The sequence below is a fragment of the Panicum hallii genome, chromosome 4 (genome assembly GCF_002211085.1).
Source record: "Panicum hallii strain FIL2 chromosome 4, PHallii_v3.1, whole genome shotgun sequence".
Classification (NCBI taxonomy): Eukaryota; Viridiplantae; Streptophyta; class Magnoliopsida; order Poales; family Poaceae; genus Panicum; species Panicum hallii.
This window is the reverse complement of record NC_038045.1, coordinates 8,385,524-8,406,155: the sequence shown is the minus strand read 5'-3', so window position 1 is coordinate 8,406,155 and position 20,632 is coordinate 8,385,524. Positions and strand designations below refer to the sequence as shown.

General features: G+C 46.4%; 1 protein-coding gene across 1 annotated transcript; it reads left to right on the top strand.

Annotated features, from left to right (window-relative positions):
* Positions 1-13,288: 13,288 nt before the first annotated feature.
* LOC112889422 (receptor-like protein kinase 5) lies at positions 13,289-17,096 on the top strand. The gene is made up of 2 exons (XM_025956041.1): positions 13,289-15,978; positions 16,068-17,096. The coding sequence occupies exons 1-2, from the start codon at positions 13,344-13,346 to the stop codon at positions 16,538-16,540; spliced, it is 3,108 nt and encodes a 1,035-aa protein (XP_025811826.1). The 5' UTR covers positions 13,289-13,343; the 3' UTR covers positions 16,541-17,096.
* The last annotated feature ends 3,536 nt before the right edge of the window (positions 17,097-20,632 follow it).

Genomic DNA, 20,632 nt, shown 5'->3' with positions numbered 1-20,632 from the left:
ACGCAAGCAAGCTCAGGCATGGTAGAGAGACGTTCAACGGCTAGCATGCAGATTCAGAGTGACAGGTTAAATTGACGGTTATGACCGGTTATGACCAGTTTAACCGGCGCTTTAAACTTTTTAGCAGTTTAACCGACGCTTTAAACTTTTTAGAAAAAAGCAAGTAACGGCTAGGAGTGGATCTCTAGCCTACATAAGACCTCACCCCGGGTCACTTGAGGTTGCTGGAGTTCATGAAAAGCTACCTACACCCTGAAGAAGTTTTTCAAGCCATCCAAGAGCTTACTGATCACATCCTTCATGGAGAAGCTCCTTAGTGGAAAGGGGCATCAAGATGACCGGGGATTTGGCGAGAGCTTTGGTGGCTAAGCCTTCGTGGCAAGTCGAGAAGAGTTCCGGAAGAGACTTGGTGATGAGAAAGCAATATTTTTAGTGAGTGCTTCGACAACATAGATTAGAGGTGGCTTTGTGTCTACCGATACTACGGGATAAATCTTTATGTTGAGAGTTTGCTTCCACTCATCATTTTCATTTAAACTTCCGCATTTGTTATTGCAATCTTGTGTGTCTTTACATTCTTAGTGTAGTATTTTATTAGAATCGGTTATAGGTTGCAAAACTATTTGGGATGAGATTTTCATACTAGTTGAACCCTAGTTGCACATCTAGGTTATATATTTTAGTTTATATTTTATGCTAACTAGTTTGAGCTACAGGTTGAGCTATATGTTAAGGTTTTAGATTTGCCTAATTCATCATTTTTCCCTGAGGCTACGAGCATGGATTTCTTTCAAAAGAAGAAGAGGAGAAAGGAGGTGAGAGAAGAGGAGGAAGAAGAAGAATTCAGCCCCCCTAATGGCTGCGAGCTGGATCCGCCACTGTGATCAGAGGTTTGAATCCCACAAAGCGTATACATGACATGTGACTGATTGTTGACAAATTAGGAAGGGCAACGGAAAGGTGATACCTTTGGGGTCAAAAACTTCTTTCAGCCTATAAAAGAAGATAGATAAATTACAATATTTGTTGGGTTATCTTTTAAATTTTGTCTTGATGACGCCTTCTTTCGATTGGATTAATATTTAACAGATTCTTCCTCTAAAATCTGTCATCAACGGATAGCAAGAGACTCTTTGTTTCGTTCCTTCGTTAATTTTTTCATCTCAGGAATGATAAACTGTGTTAGCGGTAGATGTGCAAGCGTGAAAGGAGTAAAGCAGGTAGCAATAGGGCCTACAGGCTTCGTGGGCTGTGCATGTACACTTGTGGGTTGGGCTTGTAATTTTTGTGTCCTCCAAACGTTTCTAAAGTCTTTTTTTTTAACGATTTGTTTTCTCGCAATGAAAGGAATGTACTGGTTCACTTCAAAATATGCTCCATCCCTTTTAAATAATATACTCCTTCCATTTCAAATAGTTGTCATTTTAGTTTTGTTCTGAGTTAAATATTAATAACTTTGATGAAATTTATAAAAAAAATATGTAAATTTTCACAATATAAAAAATATACTATATACATACATTTTATGATGGATGCGGTGAAACTAAGTTGATGTTGTAGGTGCTGATGCTTTTCTGTAAATCTAGTAAAATTGTGACAAGTTTGACTTAGAACAAAGACATACTGGTAAGTAATTTGAAATACGAATGGTTGATGAAAAGGTCATCAACGTGTCCCATTTTACGCATGGACCTCAAAGGTCACTGTTTCTTTTTCTGCCTAAATTCAAGTGGGCTAAGCACAAACTATCTAGCTTGCGAACGCTTGAAGCATGATGAACCATGTCTACAAAGTAACTGATGAAAGACCGTATGTTTCGTGTGCACGCAGCACTAGCTACACTACCTCGAACCTCATCATGATAAACTTACGGATGCTAGAGTAGATGACGTGACGTGAACTCACATTATGTGGACATCACAGACTAGTTAACTAGTTCAGAAAAACAACTGCAGGTAGATGAACAATAGCTTGGATGATTAGCGAAGTCAAAGGTATAAGAAATTCAAGCTCATGCTTGACGCCGCTGTCTTATCAATGGGCGAGTGCTAGCTAATCTTACTCTGACCGCGGTCAATGTAAGACGAGGCCGGTTAGGTAGGTAAATCAGTCACACAAGTAACTGCGTGCAGTTGGCCTAAACCCCAGAACTAAGAATCCTCCAGAGAAACTGAAGAAACGGATCGGAGCTCTCGGAAGCAGCTTGCCGAATGCGCACACAAGCTGCGCACGCACGGAGCTGCTAGCTGTTCGATACTGGAGCACTATCTCAGTGTGGTTTCTGCCCACCTGTGACCATGGCCGAACCCTGCTTCCGTTTATCCGGCGCTATCATCAACCATCATCATCACCTAATGCGTTCTTGGACTTGGCCACTCACGAGTCACGACTGCGCCTAGCTAGCCACCAGCTGCTCCGAGAGAAAAAAGCGCCGCCTTGTCGGCTTCACCGGCTGGAAACTTTCTGATTGCGACGTGCATCATCTTCAGATCGATCAAAGGGCCAAGGTTTATCTGATCCAATCCAATAGTTTTCGACGCCGTTTCTGTGACTCTGGAACTGGGTTGGTGGTGGTCTCTCGTCTTTGGAATAAAGGGGGTGGAAAGGGTTCCCAGGTCTCAACATTCTTTTTAGACTGAAGTAAGAAACTGACCTGCTTTTTGCTCAACAACTCGAGGGAGCCGCCAGTGGTAATCGCTGTCTGAGAGAGCACTGTATTTCAGGTAGGAATTTTCAGTTACGTCGTGGGGTACCGTTCACAACGCTTTGTTTGGTCAAGTTCCTTTGTTTCTCTTGGGCATTGGCCATTGAGGTTTGATACTGAAAATAACCCAAATCACATTTTCCGACGAAAATCGGTGAGCTGGGTCCTGAGATGTACTGCTTGGGTTCAAATAATTGCTGGAAACTAACTGCTTTTCCTGAACAAACCGAGAAAGCTATCCATGGTGACTCATGCTTGTAATGTGGCAAAATCTTGTAGCCTTCTATTTGGGAGATGTGTTCATCTTTCTGTAGCCTTTTTCTTTACTTGTTGCGTCGATCTTGCAACTCCGGTTGTAATCTTTTGATGCTCTTGTGTTGTGCTGCGTTAGCCGTAGTTGACCTAAAAAGAATCTTGTAGGATTTATATGTGTGCGAATCGCATGTTTCTGACCAAAATACCGGGAAGTTTTTCCGTCTCAAATAGACCCGCTAAAATGAAAATTTTGGAAGCTGGAAGTTCTCTCAACAAAGAACAAAGATTTCCCGGGGTACCTAGAGAAAAGAAGAGTCCTCTACATCCTGTGGCATATAGAAAACCCCTAATCCACGCAACCTGAAGATGCTCGCTCACTCACGAGGCAGTTCAGGTCCAGTCCTCAATTCATTCCTCACGTGCACTAAACGCAACGCATCTGATGGTTTTTTTTCCCATGGGAACTTTCAAATCCACGGAGCTGAATTCGGAAGGACAAAAACAGGGAGATGGTAGGACAATAGATGATGCCCAACCTCGTGATGTTGCGCTCCGCAAATGCTTCCGTTATAGTGCAAGTGCTGGTTCCTCGCCTGCCACTAGTAATTGGCTCCCCGCCTTTCCCTGTACTGTCCGGCGACTCTCCTAGCTCTAGCTGTGCCAATATGTCCTCTCCAAAACCACTTTGTATTCTTGCAACTAATTTTTTTTTGATAAGGTATTACTGCAACTATTTGACCTCAAGTCGAAGCCTGCAACTTGTCCCTATTTTTAAAACCAGGCTAAAAATCAAATTCGAGGTAAATGAAAAAGATAAGTACGCAATGAAAATAAGGACCACTTTCTAATAAGAAGGACACGTGATGGTTAATTAGACATCTTAGAGTGGTGGCAATAGCACCGCAAATGTCTCTTTATCCATAGTTAGGCTAATCTGAATTGTCGGGTTTGTGCCGGACGATTGCTCAAAATTTGGTATTTCAACATGAAAATTCGTCGATAGAGAAACAAACAAACAAACAAACTCCTTTAATGTTGTTTCACGGGCTTTAGCTTGGAAATATCGGTGCTAATGACACGGGATTTCCGTTGAAAAGTGAACAGATTCACTCTTTACACATCCTGATAGTAGCATGTTTCAAACGAGACACTTTTTGGTGCTTCTTTCTAGAACAAAATTTTCACACACGCCTTCCATCCATTGATCGATCGGTGCATGTGCGCCGGTCGTATTCTCGAGGACACGTACTGCAGCTCTGCAGATCATGATCATGGATGGCCTGGGCCGCCATTGTTGACTGCCCAGCCGTGCGTGTGGTCTCCCTAGCTCGCCGATTGACAGCAGCAGCTCGTGCATGCGGTCGGCCTTGTGCCGTCGGTCAGCAAACACAGAGGCGACTGAGGCAGGCGCGCCGACGCACATGCGCCTGCTTGGCCTTCATCGTCTTCCCTCGTGTGGCCAAGCAAGCATGTGGTTTGTTTGAGCTTTGGAGACTCTAATTTTGCAGTCGTCGACCGGCTCTGATTCGAAATCTAGCTGATACATACCTTTACAGAAGAATAAAAAAGAAACTAAAGAACAGGGGAATATATGCAACACTAGGTTGTCACCACATTCAGGGGTGACATTAGAGAGAATAATTAAAAAGGAGAAACACCGGGATTATCTTAAGGAAATGCATCGATCGTTTCATACAATCTTTTCACTTTCTTTGCTGATTAGAACAAGAAAGCTGGCTGCACTACTAACTTTATTGTATCATCAGCACGGATGAGCGGTAGGTGATTCCATCAATTGCATGGAGGAGGATGCATGGGCGGACGAAATCTTGCCCAGCATCTTTTTGCTATTTTTTTTATATATCCAAGCTAGGAAGAGGAAAGGGAAAGCTCTGGCAGCATGCATGCGTTCGTTCAGCGTGCCTTGACCGTCGATTATATTGGTCAGATTAATCTATCACTGATAGTGGCTAATCTATGCAGCATACCCGTAGACCGAATCGGTGCAAATGATCTTTCTCGCGACGCAAATGGGGTTGGTATCCCAGTTTTTTCCAAAAAGAATCATCGTTAAGTTAGTGCTAACTGGAATCAGATAGTGATAAGCTCGGAAATGGTAAAGTGCTTGGTGGAAGATTAGGATTGACGCTAAGCATCACTCAACTGTACTCTCTCCCTCCGTTCCAAATTATTAGTCGTTTTAAATTTTCTACATATATAAATTTTACTATACATCTAAATATAACGGATCCGTTTACCGCGGCTCCAACCATCCGGCTGCAGCTGCTGCTAGCCCACACAGCAGCTGCTGCTGTCTGCAGCTGGGGGCCGGCTGCTGCAGCGGCAGCCGCAACCACAGCTGCAGCCGAGCAGAATTTAGTCAACGTTTGGTGTGTCTCACCCTGGAACAGATCAATGAACGGACGAGCAAACAGTGCCTTTTCCAGGTCTCGTGATGAAGAGGAGTAAAACAAAATATACATCATTAGTTCGGTGTGAATTGTTTTGACTCCCCCACAAACTTCCGGAAGGCACGTGCAAGCGTGAATCCAGCACAAATCTCATTATTATGAAAACACGCCGAATATGACCTATCATAATAAAATTTCCACCGCAGCATCGCTGCTGCGATGGGTCAAGGTGTACAATTTCTTTTTGGCGCCGGACGACCTTGACGCTAGAGCATTATTGAAAGTTTGTTTAGAAAAGAACCAAGACGCACTGTTAATAATAATCGCCTCGAGCGCACGGGAGCCTCCAAACGGTGGGTTTTCCGATCCCTGGGACACGAGAAAGAGAAACGAAGCGTCTGAATGACTGAATGGAGAGGGACCGAGCCAAATATTCCGCATCAAGTTCACGGGAGGCGCGCTCCGCATCACGTTTACGTGTAGAAGAGCTCCGGGTCGGATTCGGTGCATTGCACCCGCGGTGGTCGCTTGACCCTGGAAAGCAGTGGTAGAACGTGAGGCATACGGAAGGAGGGGTCAATTAGTGTTAATGAGCTACTCTACAGTAGATGAATACATCATATCTCAAAGAAAGGAAGGCACACGCTGCATCGGCATGGCGTACGCCCCGTGCACTCATGACTCACCTGATACAGTAACCTCGTGGAGAGATGAGCTTGTGGTCTTTGTGGCCATCATGAGTTAGAACTTAGAAGCTTCGATCTGCTGCTGATAAAGATGGGTGCAAATGCTTAGATCTTTCCTTTTAGTTTGGTAGTAGACATGCATCTTTGAGGAACTCTCTTTTCAGATTGTACGAGCATCTGTTCGTCTCTAGAAGACAGCGAAAGAAAGAGGGGTAAATTCCAGTTAAGTACCGCGAAGGTAAGCGGCATTTTCTGCGCAGTGACAATAATAAACTTGTAAAGCACCAAACAACTAATGCGAGTCATTTTCACCCTAAAGATTCCACGTTACGTTTATGCAACCATTTCTTCCCATCAGCCATGCGAACTGAACTGATGCATTGCAACCGCCGCGCTGGGGCAGAACCTGACCGTCAAGTTTCAGGCCGTGCAGGTTGCATTTCCCTGTGACCCGGCTGGGGCAGAACCTGACGCATCGAAACCTTTTCATGTCAATGGCAGGGTAAGCTACTCGAGGATGCATGGTGGCGGTAGCTGGTAAAGCAGCTAGGCTACTATAAATCTGACGTACTATGGGCTAATGGGCTCAGGTTGGTGTGGCAACGGCGAGCAGGTAGGAAACCTTCCTGGGACGATCACCTGCTCCAACACTGATGTTTCAGTGTGGAGTTACTTTTGGACTCGTGCATTCCGTTAAATTAATAAATTCTCAGGCAGGAGTGTAAAATTTTCCCCATGTAAGGGCTTTAATTCGACCATTGCTCTGTCCCTCTCGGTGCATGCATCTGCAGGTGCAGTACCCAGTTAGTACTCCCTAATCGTTAGAAAGAATTAATTTGGCCATTGCAACTCTGTCTCCTATTACCGGACGAGGAACAGTGCTGCTTCCCCTTGCCGGACACCATGCCATCCCCTGATATGATCTCAGACAGTAAGTATAATCAATACATAAAAATGGCATCATCCATATGTAATTCGGTAAAAAAATTTCAATATTTGACATAACTCTTTATGCAAGAATAAAAATAAATTATCAAGTCTTAAATTCAACGATCAAGGGAACATATTATGTCCGAAATACGCATCATCAAGGAAGCTTACATGTCTACAATGGCTACGGCAGTTCAAAAAGATGCCGAGTCGGCTCGCGAGTCTCGAGCTTTTCTGCCGGTCCAAATCAAACTGAACTGATCTGAACCTACAAACGCCCAGCCCTACCTGGTCGGAGACTTACCTCGGTCGGGTGAACGCATTCGACCGTTGATTTGTCAAAACAATCACCTCTACCTCCAGCACCTAAACTATGCAACACCCGTAGACCGTATCCATGCAGACATCTCTTTCTCGCAAATGGGTTGGGCATCCGTGTTAAAAGAACCATCAGCCGCAGTTGGTGCTAACTGGAATAAGACGAGCTCGGTGTTCGGGAATGGAAAAGCGCGTGGTGGAAGATTAGGATGGACGCTAAGCATCAATCAATCCTAGTTAATGTGGTGGTGGTGGTAGCGATCGACGCCCGATCATGGATCTCTGCCGATCAATCGGGGGTTTTCTTTGGCTCCATATATCTGTATGTTTTCCGGTTGCACTGTTTGGGTCCGGTCAATGCTTGATGTTTGGCGAGTCCCACTGTGAAAGAAGGGTAAGACAAATGTGACCAAACCGTGCGTTTTTTGTTATCAGAAATTTAGAATGACTCTAGTATAATACTCCATCCGCTTAGAAATGCTCCATAATTTTGATCAGGGAGAATTTAAACTTTGACCAATAATTAGCTGAATTATACGTTTCGTGCATAACAGTTGCATCAATAATATATCTGTATTCAAAATGGTTCTGAGATTATATTGAGTCTTTAGCGATTGACACTATGTTGCAGGAGAAATCAAAGGTTGGAGATCTTTCTTCTGTTGGAATATATTTTACACATTGCTGAACAGTCGTAGTGGATGTATATACTTCTTTGGATCATAATAAATAATATAAGTTCGTTAGGATATCTACGTGCGCTCTCCAACACCATACTTTAACTAGCGGCATCTGTAAAATGTATTACGCTAAATACTAAAAAGAGGTATTTCAAAAAAAAAATAAAAAGAGCTATCTATATTATGAAATATGTTTCGTAATATATTCTTCGGCACACGGGTTCCGGTTCTCCAAGCATGAGAAACGAAATGTACACTACTAGGAAAGAGAGTTTTTAGTACTACATATTTATAATTTTTTGATGAAATATGCACAGTTATATTAATCGGGACTCGAACTGCTTCAAGCCTCGCCCGTACTCTCCTTACCACCACACTACACAGTCACTTGTGACTCTACAAGGTATGCCATTATTTTGTATTAACTCTTAAATTGATTTAAACCTTACCATTCCAACGTAGATATGGAGCTACTCTACATCAAAAGTTGTTTGAAAAAAAAATCAAAACTTCTATATTTTAAAATTAGAGAACTTATAATAATTTTTTGACTACTAAATGATCTTAAATTAAAAGTTGTCAACTACAAAAATTCAGGCCTCATCAACCTCTACAATTTTAACAAAAAGTTTGACTTCATCCGACATCATATGAAAAAGTTATGAATTTATTTACGATGGACCATTTGTAGAGGCAGGTCATACCATCACCCACTCCTAAAATACATTTTTATGGGTGGGCGACGCTGTTACCCGCCTCTCGAAATGAATCGCTATCATTTTCAAGCACGGGTGATGATATCACCAGCCCTTCAAAATGCATTACCAGGGATGGATGATGGTATCACCCGTATCTAAAATGATATCTCTAGAAACAGATCGAATGCTACAGCAACCCTGCTCGTTTTACATGAATATTTCTAAATAGTGGCGCGCGTAGGATGATTTCGTCGTACACGCGTAGTGGTCGAGATCGACAGCGCAAGGGAGTGAGACGCTCCACGTGCCATAAATATTCCTGCTTCATCTCTCGGCCGGCTCGAGGTGCGTAGAAGGAACACGCACTGCTACCGTTGGTCCTGTGAGTTTGCGTGTGTTGCTCCTGCTTTAATTATTAGGTGCGTTGCTCCCGTGATGGCCGCTTTTCCGTGTAACTCTAGAACGCTAGCTACACATCAACACGGCAACCCGTGTGCTCTTCTATTAAGCATCATGCCGAAAGTTACATACTCCATCTCAAAATAAGTATTTCACTCCAGCCCAAAATAAGTGTTCGTTTAGAAAATTTTAGACATATTACTATTAATAGTGCGAAATAAACTTATTACCCCTAATTATTTATAGCATTTATGATTAAAAATCGCGTTGTATATTTGGTTCTCTGGATCATCAATAAATGAAAATGTATTGGAATCCGAAAAGTAGCATGGACTAAGCATTTGATTGGTTACCTGTCTTTTTCTATATAATTTTTTATCATTTTGGTTGCTTTAATTAGAAGGATCTCACTAGAAGCTAACAGAATATATTTTTTTGAGAAAATTCGAATGTTAAACGAACATCTATTTTGAGACAGAAGGAGTAGTTAATGTTGGCCTCGTTGCTTTTATGGCAGGGGTTGTGTGAACCTGCTCCATCCTGATGCCGAACAATAAGGATTGAATTCACAGGTTTTAGATTTTGTTGTTGTTGTTGATCTTTTGGGGTACGAGAATCTGTGTCTGTGTTTCAATGATATATCTCCAGCCCAGAAAGGAAAAAGTTACATGTTCCACAGTAGTTGGGTCCTTCATCCACGGGAGGTTTCCTCGATCTGAATGGGAATCCTGCAACTGTGCATTCTCGATTTGATGCCCAACCATGTCATTGTCACACTAGAAGGTTATTGCCATAAACGTTCATGGCATACGAGAGAACATGGCACCTCTGTCGTAGTACCAAAGAGAGAAAGAGAACCGCATTTTCAGGCCAAATGCACACCGAGGCAGTAGTGTGTGAACCCTCCTTTCCAAAGGTTGGTTCCATCAGGGTACATGTGGATCGACGCAATTTAGCCCCCGGGGGAGGAACCCCATGGTGAACTTTCCCTGCTGCGTGCTGGCAAACTTTGCCAGGAAATAAAGCTCTCCTTCCTTTTTTTTGTTCTTACCATTTCCGTTGGGAACAGAAGCTGAAACCAAAAGTCCCCCGAACCCAACCAGATGATGCGTGAGCTTCATAGATCTCTCTCAAGTCCCAATCATCGACCAAACGAGATCCCTTCACCACTTCACGTCAATGTTGTGACAACTGCTCCAGGTTAGTAGTAAAGTTTTTTTTTTATAATGAGATTAGTATAAAGTTGGCGAGGCCGAGGCCCTACAATTTTTTTTAACAAACAACACGACGAGTACGTTTCTATTAATATAGCAGAAAAAAATTATAATTATATAGCTCTAGGAGGGTATAACCAGGAAAAAAAGAAAGAAGGCACGACAACAACACCAACGGGTTGGATTGGGGCATCAACACGTGACGAACTCAACTCTACTCAAACAACTTAGGTTGGTCGGATTGGGACGTCGACGCAAACCACACAACTTGTCTCCACAAGACACATTGCCCGGTCGGATTGGGACATCGATATGGACGAGACCACTCCGCTGGGCAACGCAGGCAGATTGAAGCCTAGTCGCCGCCGCTAACAACCTTCTTCACCTTACGTAGCCGCCGTCGGGTAGGGCCCCACGCTGATAGGGAAACGAGAGAAACAGACTGCACCACACCGAAGAAGGCCACCGGGATGCGGGATCCACCGCCGTAGTGCCGCTGCAACACCACACACCATCCGATAGGGTGAAATCACCGGATCCGGACCACACATAGGCTGCCTCGCAGTCACCACCGCGAAACACAACGTGCGGAGGCCTCGAAACATCCGCCGTTGGACTCCACCTTACTCATCGCCTCGCTTCACGTGGGGTCTCGCCACGCCCGTCTCAACACTCCGAGTTGCAAATTTATTTACTAAGTTGCTATCGGGATGAAGAACAGCATTATCCTATTTTGAAGAACCACGTCAAAACAGACGAGCCGCACGCACCCAGCGGAGGGCTGCAGCAGCAGCACAGAGGAGGCTGAGCTCATCAAGCTGGGGATGACCAAGACGACGCCGCCGTGAAGCGAGCGGATAGGCACGATCAAAACAGACGAGCCGCACGCACCCAGAGGGCTGCAGCAGCAGCACAGAGGAGGCTGAGCTCATCAAGCTGGGGATGACCAAGACGACGCCGCCGTGAAGCGAGCGGATAGGCAGCGGCGTGCAAATTGAAGGCTAACCTTCTCGGGGCGATCACCTGCTCCACCCCACTTCAACTCAACTAGCCACTCGGTGCTGTGATGGGCTTCAGTGATCGATGCACTTAATTCAGATACAGTTCGCCGAGGCCAAACTCCATAAAAGAAAGTTTAAATTTGAGCTGTTAAAGTTAAACATGCAAATGCATCAATGTTACGTATTCCTACTCCCTCCATTTTTATTTACATATCGTATTAAATTTATCCTAAGTCAAAGTTAGCTAACTTTAATCAAATTTATAGAAAAATATAGCAACAATTATACATCAAACATATATACTATTAATGTATACTTTATGGTGAATTCAGTAAAATAAATTTGATATTGTAAATATTATTATTTTTTCTATAAATTTGGTCAAAGTTGGCTAAATTTGACTTAGAATAAATCTACTACAATATGTAAATAAAAATAAAAGAAGCGCACTTCTGCAAATAATTTTATCCTTTCCGTAAAGGCTTTGATCATTGTTCTCTGTGCCTCTTGGGAACTCCGAGGCAGCACCAAATCATCAAATTGCCGTGGTCACAATCGTCGTTTTTGTTTAATTTTCAGTTCCGTCATCGGATGTTTAGAAACTAAAAGTATTAAATATAGATTTAATTATAAAACTAATTGTATAAATAGATGCTAATTCATTAGATGCATTTATTAAGACTAATTAGTTTATGATTTGATAATGTTGTGCTACAGTAAATATGAGCTAATAATGGATTACTTAGGCTTAGTAGATTCGTCTCGTGAATTAATCTCTATTTGTGCAATTAGTTTTATAATTAGCTCATGTTTAGTTCTCTAATTGGTATCAAACGTCTGATGTGACCCAGGCTAAGTTCAAGATCAAATAGCGCCTTGTCCAAACTTCTTGTGTTCGTGATGCATATATACATAGTGGCATCTTTCTCTCTCGAAGAAACTGGCAGTATTGTCAATATGATCTTGGATTCATTGCTCAGCTAAGTTACACGTCAGGCACGAGATGCTCTTTTTTTCAGTCGCATATGACAATCATGCTGACACGAAACAATTATTTTTGGCTTGTCGATAAGGCAGTGACATGAGGAGCCGGTTCGTTGCTTCCGGACGCACTGAATGGATGGTTGGATGGACGGCAGATGGATGATGTAGTACCAAGATCATGTTTGGAAGGCAAGAATGGCACAGCAATTTTGGGGGATACCAACTGGGTCTTGCATAATCGTTCTGTCTATCCCAATGAGGACATCAAGATTAGAATTGCAATCATATTACTATTTTAAATACAAATCATGCTTGTTAGCAAAACAGAAAAAAAAAAATCAAAGCTTCCTTAGGTTTCCATAGTACCTACCTTTGAAAGTGTTCTCAAACTCTTCCGGTTCTTTATGCAACAGGAGGGGAAAGCCTATAAAACAAGGAGCAATTATCATTTCTTCATTTTAGACTCGGGCGTTCTTCGGACTTGATGCACAAATGGATGGACTAGCAGCCAACACCCTAGTAGAGTGTGCCGTCAATTCCGCATCGACAGTGTTAATCCTAATTCTCACATCTTGTTTCAGTGAAATCCAGACACAAGGCATTGTTAAAAAAAAAAGAGCATGTGATGGGTTCAGTTCTCAAGTGACTGCACACTAAAAGTCATGGACACTGTCCTAACTTCTAACTCCTACTGCTTGTTTATAGCAGAGGAGCCATTAGCAGTCATGGTCAGACAAGCTGTACCGGAAAAAGAAATGGAAGTGCAGTGGTAACAAGTAGGAGCAGTGAGATGGTTAAGATTAGTTTGATCGCCACTAGCAGGCAGACAGAACAACCGGGTCGATTGGGCATCCATCAACTTGTGTCCTCCAAACCCCACCACTAATCGCGATGCGAAGACCGTTGACCCATTGACCGGAGACCACAAGCTTTTCACACGTATAACAGGCACGCCACCCCGTTGGTCACTCTCACGGCTCACTCCCTCCCCCCCTCCCCACCTCAGCTGCTCGGCAGCTCGGCTCACCTCACCGCACCGCCTAGGAAGCTTCCAAGTAAAATAATGTCAGGCTCCAGCTCCACCGCCTGCTGCCGCTTCCCCGTGCTCCTCGTCCTGCTCCTCTTCCTTCTCCTCGCCGGCGAGGGCCGCTCCCAGCCCGCCGCCGGCGACCGCGACACCCTGCTCGCCGTCAAGAAGGATTGGGGCGACCCCCCGCAGCTCAAGTCCTGGGACCCCGCCGCCGCCCCCGACCACTGCAACTGGACCGGCGTCACCTGCGCCACTGGCGGCGGCGGGGCCGTCACGGGAATCACCCTGTCCCGCCTCCACCTCACCGGCTCCGTCCCGGAGTCCGTATGCGCGCTCAAAAGCCTCGCCCGCCTCGACCTCTCCTACAACAACCTCACCGGCGCCTTCCCCGGCGCCGCGCTCTACGCCTGCGCGGCGCTCCGCTTCCTCGACCTCTCCAACAACCAGCTCTCGGGGCCGCTACCGCGCGGCATCGACGGCCTCTCGCCGGCGATGGAGCACCTCAACCTCTCCACCAATGCCTTCGCCGGGGAGGTGCCGCCCGCGGTGGCTAGGCTCGCGGCGCTCAAGTCCCTGCTGCTCGACACCAACCGCTTCGAGGGCGCCTACCCGGCGGCCGGGATAAGCAGGCTCGGCGGGCTCGAGGTCCTCACGCTGGCCGACAACGCGTTCGCGCCGGCGCCCGTGCCCGCGGAATTCGCCAGCCTCACCAACCTCAGCTACCTCTGGATGGACAGAATGAACCTCACCGGGGAGATCCCGAAGGCCTTCTCCAGCCTCACGGAGCTCACGGTGTTCTCGTTGGCGTCCAACCAGCTCACCGGCTCGATCCCCGCGTGGGTGCTGCAGCACGGGAAGCTTCAGAACATCTACCTCTTCGACAACAGCCTCTCCGGCGAGCTGCCGCGCAACGTCACGGCGGCGAACCTGGTTGAGCTTGATCTGTCGTCGAATCAGCTCACTGGAGAGATTCCGGAGGACTTCGGGAAGCTTAAGAACCTCGGCTTGCTGTTTCTTTACAAAAACCAGCTCACCGGCACAATCCCGGCGAGCATTGGGCTGCTCACGCAGCTCAAGGACGTCCGGTTATTCAACAACCGGCTCTCCGGCGAGCTCCCGCCAGAGCTCGGCCAGTACTCGCCGCTCGGCAACCTCGAGGTGAGCAACAACAACCTCTCCGGCCCACTGCGGGAGGCGCTCTGCGCCAACGGGAAGCTCTTCGACATCGTCGCCTTCAACAACAGCTTCTCAGGCGAGTTCCCCGCGAAGCTCGGCGACTGCGTCACGATAAACAACCTCATGCTCTACAACAACCGCTTCTCCGGCGACTTCCCGGCGAGGATATGGTCATTCCCGAAGCTGAACATGGTGATGATCCAGAACAACAGCTTCACCGGCACGCTGCCGTCAGAGATCTCCTCAAACATCTCACGGATTGAGATGGGATACAACATGTTCTCCGGCTCCTTCCCCGTGCTGGCAACGGGGCTGAAGGTGTTCCACGCGGAGAACAACCGGCTGGCCGGCGAATTGCCGTCTGACATGAGCAAGCTCTCCAACCTTACTGATCTGATAGCACCCGGCAACCGGATCACCGGCTCCATTCCGACATCGATCAAATTGCTGCAGAAGCTCAATACGCTGAACCTGAGCGCCAACCGGATTTCCGGCGCGATACCGCCGGGGAGCATCGGGACGCTCCCAGCACTGACGACGCTTGATCTGTCCGACAATTTGCTCACCGGCGGCATCCCATCAGATATAAGCAACCTGATCAACGCGCTCAACCTGTCATCGAACCAACTCACCGGCGAGGTGCCGGTTCTACTCCAGATCGCGGCGTACGACCGCAGCTTCCTCGGCAACCCCGGGCTCTGCGCGAAGGCGGGCTCGGGCACAAACCTCCCGACGTGCCGGGGCGGCGGCAGAGGCGCCCACGACGAGCTGTCCAAGGGCCTGATCATCCTCTTCGCGATGCTCGCCGGCATCGTCCTCGTTGGTAGCATCGGCATCGCCTGGCTGCTCTTCCGGCGCCGGAAGGAGAGCCACGAGGTGACGGACTGGAAGATGACGGCCTTCACCCAGCTGAACTTCACCGAGTCGGACGTGCTGAGCAACATCCGCGAGGAGAACGTGATCGGCAGCGGCGGGTCCGGGAAGGTGTACCGCATCCACCTCGGCCGCGACGAGGAGGGCGCCGGCAGGATGGTGGCCGTGAAGAGGATTTGGAACTCGAGGAAGGTGGACGAGAAGCTGGACAAGGAGTTCGAGTCGGAGGTGAAGGTGCTGGGCAGCATCCGGCACAACAACATCGTGAAGCTGCTCTGCTGCATCTCCAGCCAGGAGGCCAAGCTGCTGGTCTACGAGTACATGGAGAACGGCAGCCTCGACCGGTGGCTGCACCACCGGGACCGCGAGGGCGCGCCGGCGCCGCTGGACTGGCCGACCAGGCTGGCCATCGCCATCGACGCGGCCAAGGGGCTCAGCTACATGCACCACGACTGCTCCCAGCCGATCGTGCACCGCGACGTCAAGTCCAGCAACATCCTGCTCGACCCGGACTTCCAGGCCAAGATCGCCGACTTCGGGCTCGCCCGGATCCTTGTCAAGTCCGGCGAGCCGGAGTCCGTGTCGGCCATCGGCGGCACATTCGGGTATATGGCTCCAGGTAAGAAAACGCAAAATTCAGTTGCCAGGCACTTCAATTTGTGTGAATTTTTCAGCTGCAATGCTAATCGATGTGCGACGATGCTGCAGAGTATGGGTACAGGCCGAAGGTGAATGAGAAGGTGGATGTCTACAGCTTCGGCGTCGTCCTGCTCGAGCTGACAACCGGCAAGGTCGCCAACGACAGCGGCGCCGACATGTGCCTGGCGGAATGGGCGTGGCGGCGGTACCAGAAAGGTGCCCCGTTCGACGACGTCGTCGACGAGGCCATCCCGGAGCCGGCGTACATGCAGGACATCCTGTCGGTGTTCACCATGGGCGTGATCTGCACGGGGGAGAACCCGCTGACGCGGCCGTCGATGAAGGAGGTCCTGCACCAGCTCATCCGGTGCGAACAGATCGCCGCCGAGGCGGAGGCGTGCCAGGCGGACTACGAGGGCGGCGGCGCGCCGCTCCTCGAGTCGAAGAAGAAAGGCAGCCGGCGGCGGAGCATGTCTGACTCCGGCCGGTGGAACGACGGCGACGACGAGGACAGCGGCAACTTCGTGGTGCACGTCGTGTAGCCAGATGTGCGCCGGCTTTACAAGTATAAGAGAAATTCAGGTGCTCCTTCCGAGTGTACATAGCTCTGCTGCAAGCTCTTCCATTCCATGGCAGAATTTCGGCTCTGCCGACCAGGCAGCTGAAGAAGCCCGGTCCGCCATGGTCATGGTGCAAGGACGAACAACGAAGTACAGTACATATGGATCATCGAGGAGGCTGTAAATTAGCAGCAAAACCAAAAGGCGAACTCCAATTACCAAGAACGAAGTTCTTGGTGGAGATGTTGGATACTTGGATCGGCACAAAGGGCTTGTTTGGTTCGTGACCACTTAACAAGCGCCGGTAGCTCCGTCAATAATACACCATGTATCCATTGTTTGGCTGGCAGTAAGCCAGTTTTTAGCATTAACTGATTACTGATAGCCTAGTTCTAAAGAAGCAAACGACGTGATGCAGATTGTAAATACAGGATCCTTGACCTGTTTTCAGTTCTCTGAAACTTTGGGGCACTTTTTGGAGGTTTCAGAAAACTGGAGGCCACACAATCTCTGGAGAAAGATCAATGAGTCGGAGGCATATCTGCAACTGTACTGCACGCTGAAATAAAGCCATGCTGACATAGGAAGCAAATTTGCCTAGTGATTTGTGAGGACTGTGACGTGACACGCTTTTTTCAAAGTGGGGAAGGTTGTGATGCAGAAAGAACAGATCTGGTGTCCGGGTCCGGCATGAAGTGGAAAAAACTGAACAAGGGACAAGATGGGGATGAGCTGGAAAATGCAACAGCGACATTTGGAGGATTGCAGTATGGTGGCAGATTTATTTGGGTCTCTACTCTGTAGTACTAGGTTAGTGTTCGTCTTCTGAGGTCTAAAGTTCAGAGCAATCACATCAAAGAGAATCTTATCATTTAAAAATATTAAATAAAGTCTAATTACAAAACTAATTGCAGAACCCTAGGACTAATTCGCGAGACGAATCTAATGAGCTATATTAGTCCATGATTAGCGGATGATTACTGTAGCATCACTGTGACAAATTATGGATTAATTAGGCTCATTAAATTTGTCTCGCGAATTAGCACCCATCTGTGCAAAATTTTTTGTAATTAGACTTTATTTAATACTTCTAAATGATAAGATTCTCTTTGATGTGATGGGTCTAAAATTTAGAGTGTAAGAAACGAACAGGACCCAGTCTTCATCCAGGTGCCAAACATTACTAGAAAAACGTGGCCTGGATGTGACGTAGATCTCCGTGCAGTGATTGCTTGGTAGCATTCGAGCTCACTCAAAAATATGTCCATACTGTAGTTCTGAATTAGTATGTAATGATAACAGATGTGTTTAAATTTCAAATGTAAACTGGGCAGTACCAAATAGCAATAATTTGAATATACATTAGTGAGTTTGATTTCATTTAAATTTCTGAACTTCTTGGGGTTCTTCAATTTGTTGTGCACCCCATACAACCAAGCTTCAATGTCATATATGTGGCAGAACCGCCTGAATTATTCCGGCTCAAGTGCGCTAATGATCGCTATATAGCTGGCATTAACTCAACGCACTTCAAATGGAACAATCCATTGGTCTGTCGGGTCTCCGCCCGATACAACCACGGTTCAACAGGATTGAATCAGGTTTACCTCGCACGAAAGCGAGTTTACAATCACAGAATAGCTCATCAACTTTTAATTTACAGTCATTCAAACATTATTACAAACCAGATTCAAACATAAGTAAATTTATACAAACAGTGTTCCAAACTGACCAGCAGAACGGCTTGTCCAAACTCACAGCGGGAAGAAAAGATTACACGACTACACACGTCGCGAAAGTGGACACCATGCCCAGCCCAAGGCCTGGTGTCACTCAGGAGGGTCACTGCCAGCCGGGGACGGGTCCCGTTCCACGGACCAGCCAAAAGGAACAGACGATGGCCATGCAGGGCTGTCCATGGAGTTCTCGAAAGTTATACCTGAAACAGATACTAGCAAGGTTGAGTATTCTAATACTCAGCAAGGCTTACCCGAGTTTGAGTATACTTTAGCCCGTAACTAGACTCATGAAGGTATTGCGAGGGTTCCGGGTTATTTTTAGCTGAAAAGCAACTAAGAGTATAACTTACTTTCAAGTTTTAGCTTCCAGATTCTAGTTTGATTAGACATCTAGGTAAGCACTTATACTAAGCAAGCAAGGTAGATATTCTCCTCCATCAAAATCTTTCCATAGATAATCACACTTTTTACTCGATGTGGCAGAAGGAAGAAGCAGTCTCAATCCTCGTGAGAGGCGGACTATTCTGAATCGAATTTAACCTTGCAAGGTGAACCTAACACACACGCTTGGAACATCCACAAGTTGTTCCGAAGCAACCGTTTGCCTTTCATTCCGGATCGTGGGCAAGCCACCACAAGCGACTTGCAGGACTGTACGCACGCAAATTATGCAGGACATACGTCTGTAGCGCGGCTACAAAACCCATATTCCTGTCTGCCACGCCGAACCTACTCCCACAGGTCGGTGCGTGAGAAAAACCAAATTAATCGAGTGGTGGGAGATATGCCCACTTGCTGGACCGATTGGTTACTAGGCTTACCGCTTACCATATTTCGCGGTATGTGGTTAGTACTGTCAAACGCTTAGCCACCACTACCACACATTTCGACTTTAAAGCTTTTATCAAAACAGACAGGGTAATCTTTAGGTCATGATACAGCACATGACCCTGTCCATCATCCTTATAGTGGTTGTAGAATTATAAACAAGCAACTCCTATATCACGCGAGTGACAGGAAATCACCGGACTTTTACCGATCCTATTTAGCAGAGCATCTATGCGATAAGGACTCGGGTACAATATATTGGATTCCTAAGATTTTTATGCAACTAGGGTTTCATTTCAACTCCTAGACGTAATGCGAGATATATAATATATAAGTATAAGATTGCAGAATGTAGTAATTTAAAATACTGGGTTATGCACCGGGGCTTGCCTTCTTGAGTGGGTTTGGGGACAGGAGTGTCAGAGACTTCCGAACTTTGGTTCGGGGCTTCAATTAGTTCCTCGACGGCTTGTGTTGGGTCTTCAGAAAACCCTTGGTCTTGTCCTAAGACCAATTCGTAATCTCCGTCGTCAAGCGTCGTGGATTCTATATGAGATGCAATAATTTAAGTAAGACCAGGTTTAAATTTAAGATCTTATATTACAAAAGTTGCAATTCACCAAGTCAACACACAAGAGTTTAAAAAAAAAGTTTAGGTTTGAATCACTATTTATAAAGGAGTCATGAGGATATCACTGAATCTATTGCAAACAGGAACTAGAACATTTGGATTTGAATTTCAAATTTAAACTCAAAACTTCAAGTTAAAAGGATCATAATGTTTTGAAAATTTAGGTATACACTAAACATTAACACATTGGAGAATGACAAAAGATTTTAACTAACTAGGTTTACAGAACATGCTTAGCTAACATTTCAAATTTGAAATGCCCAATTCAAAAGAGGTCCAGCTACCAAACAAAACTAGGTTTGAAATTTTAACACAAGGTTACATATAGCTCATAAAATTTACATGCCAAAAATCATGAGAAGCACAATTAAAATGTAGAAATTATATACCAAATACCTTGTAACCTTAGATTTAAAATAGGTGCAAAAGTATTTAGTTTCATATCAAACTTCATAAACAAAAGTTGTAGGGTTTGAAATCTAGTTTCTAACAAAACTAATTTTGCAATTTTTGGATTTTTCTGTGATTTTCTAAGAATTTTACAAGGCAGCTGCATACACACATGAAATAACAGATACACAAGAGAGGGGGGGGGTCTGGGTTTTATGCGCTCGGGTCCCTGGAAAGAGTTTCCTTCTCACGGATAAGTCCCTACCCGGCCTCGACATTGCCCGGCCGCTCGGCCCCGGCGTGTTCTCGCCGGCGGCGAGGTCGCCGGCGGGGAGGGGCCGGTGGGGCAGGACCTACGAGGCCTAGGGGGTGTTGTGGAGGTGGAAGCACACAACGGCTAGCAGGGGACCGGAGTTGACGACGGGGAGGAGCGGCGGCCGTGGCGGCGCGCCACCGTTCCCAGTGAAGGACCGGCGAACAGGAGGG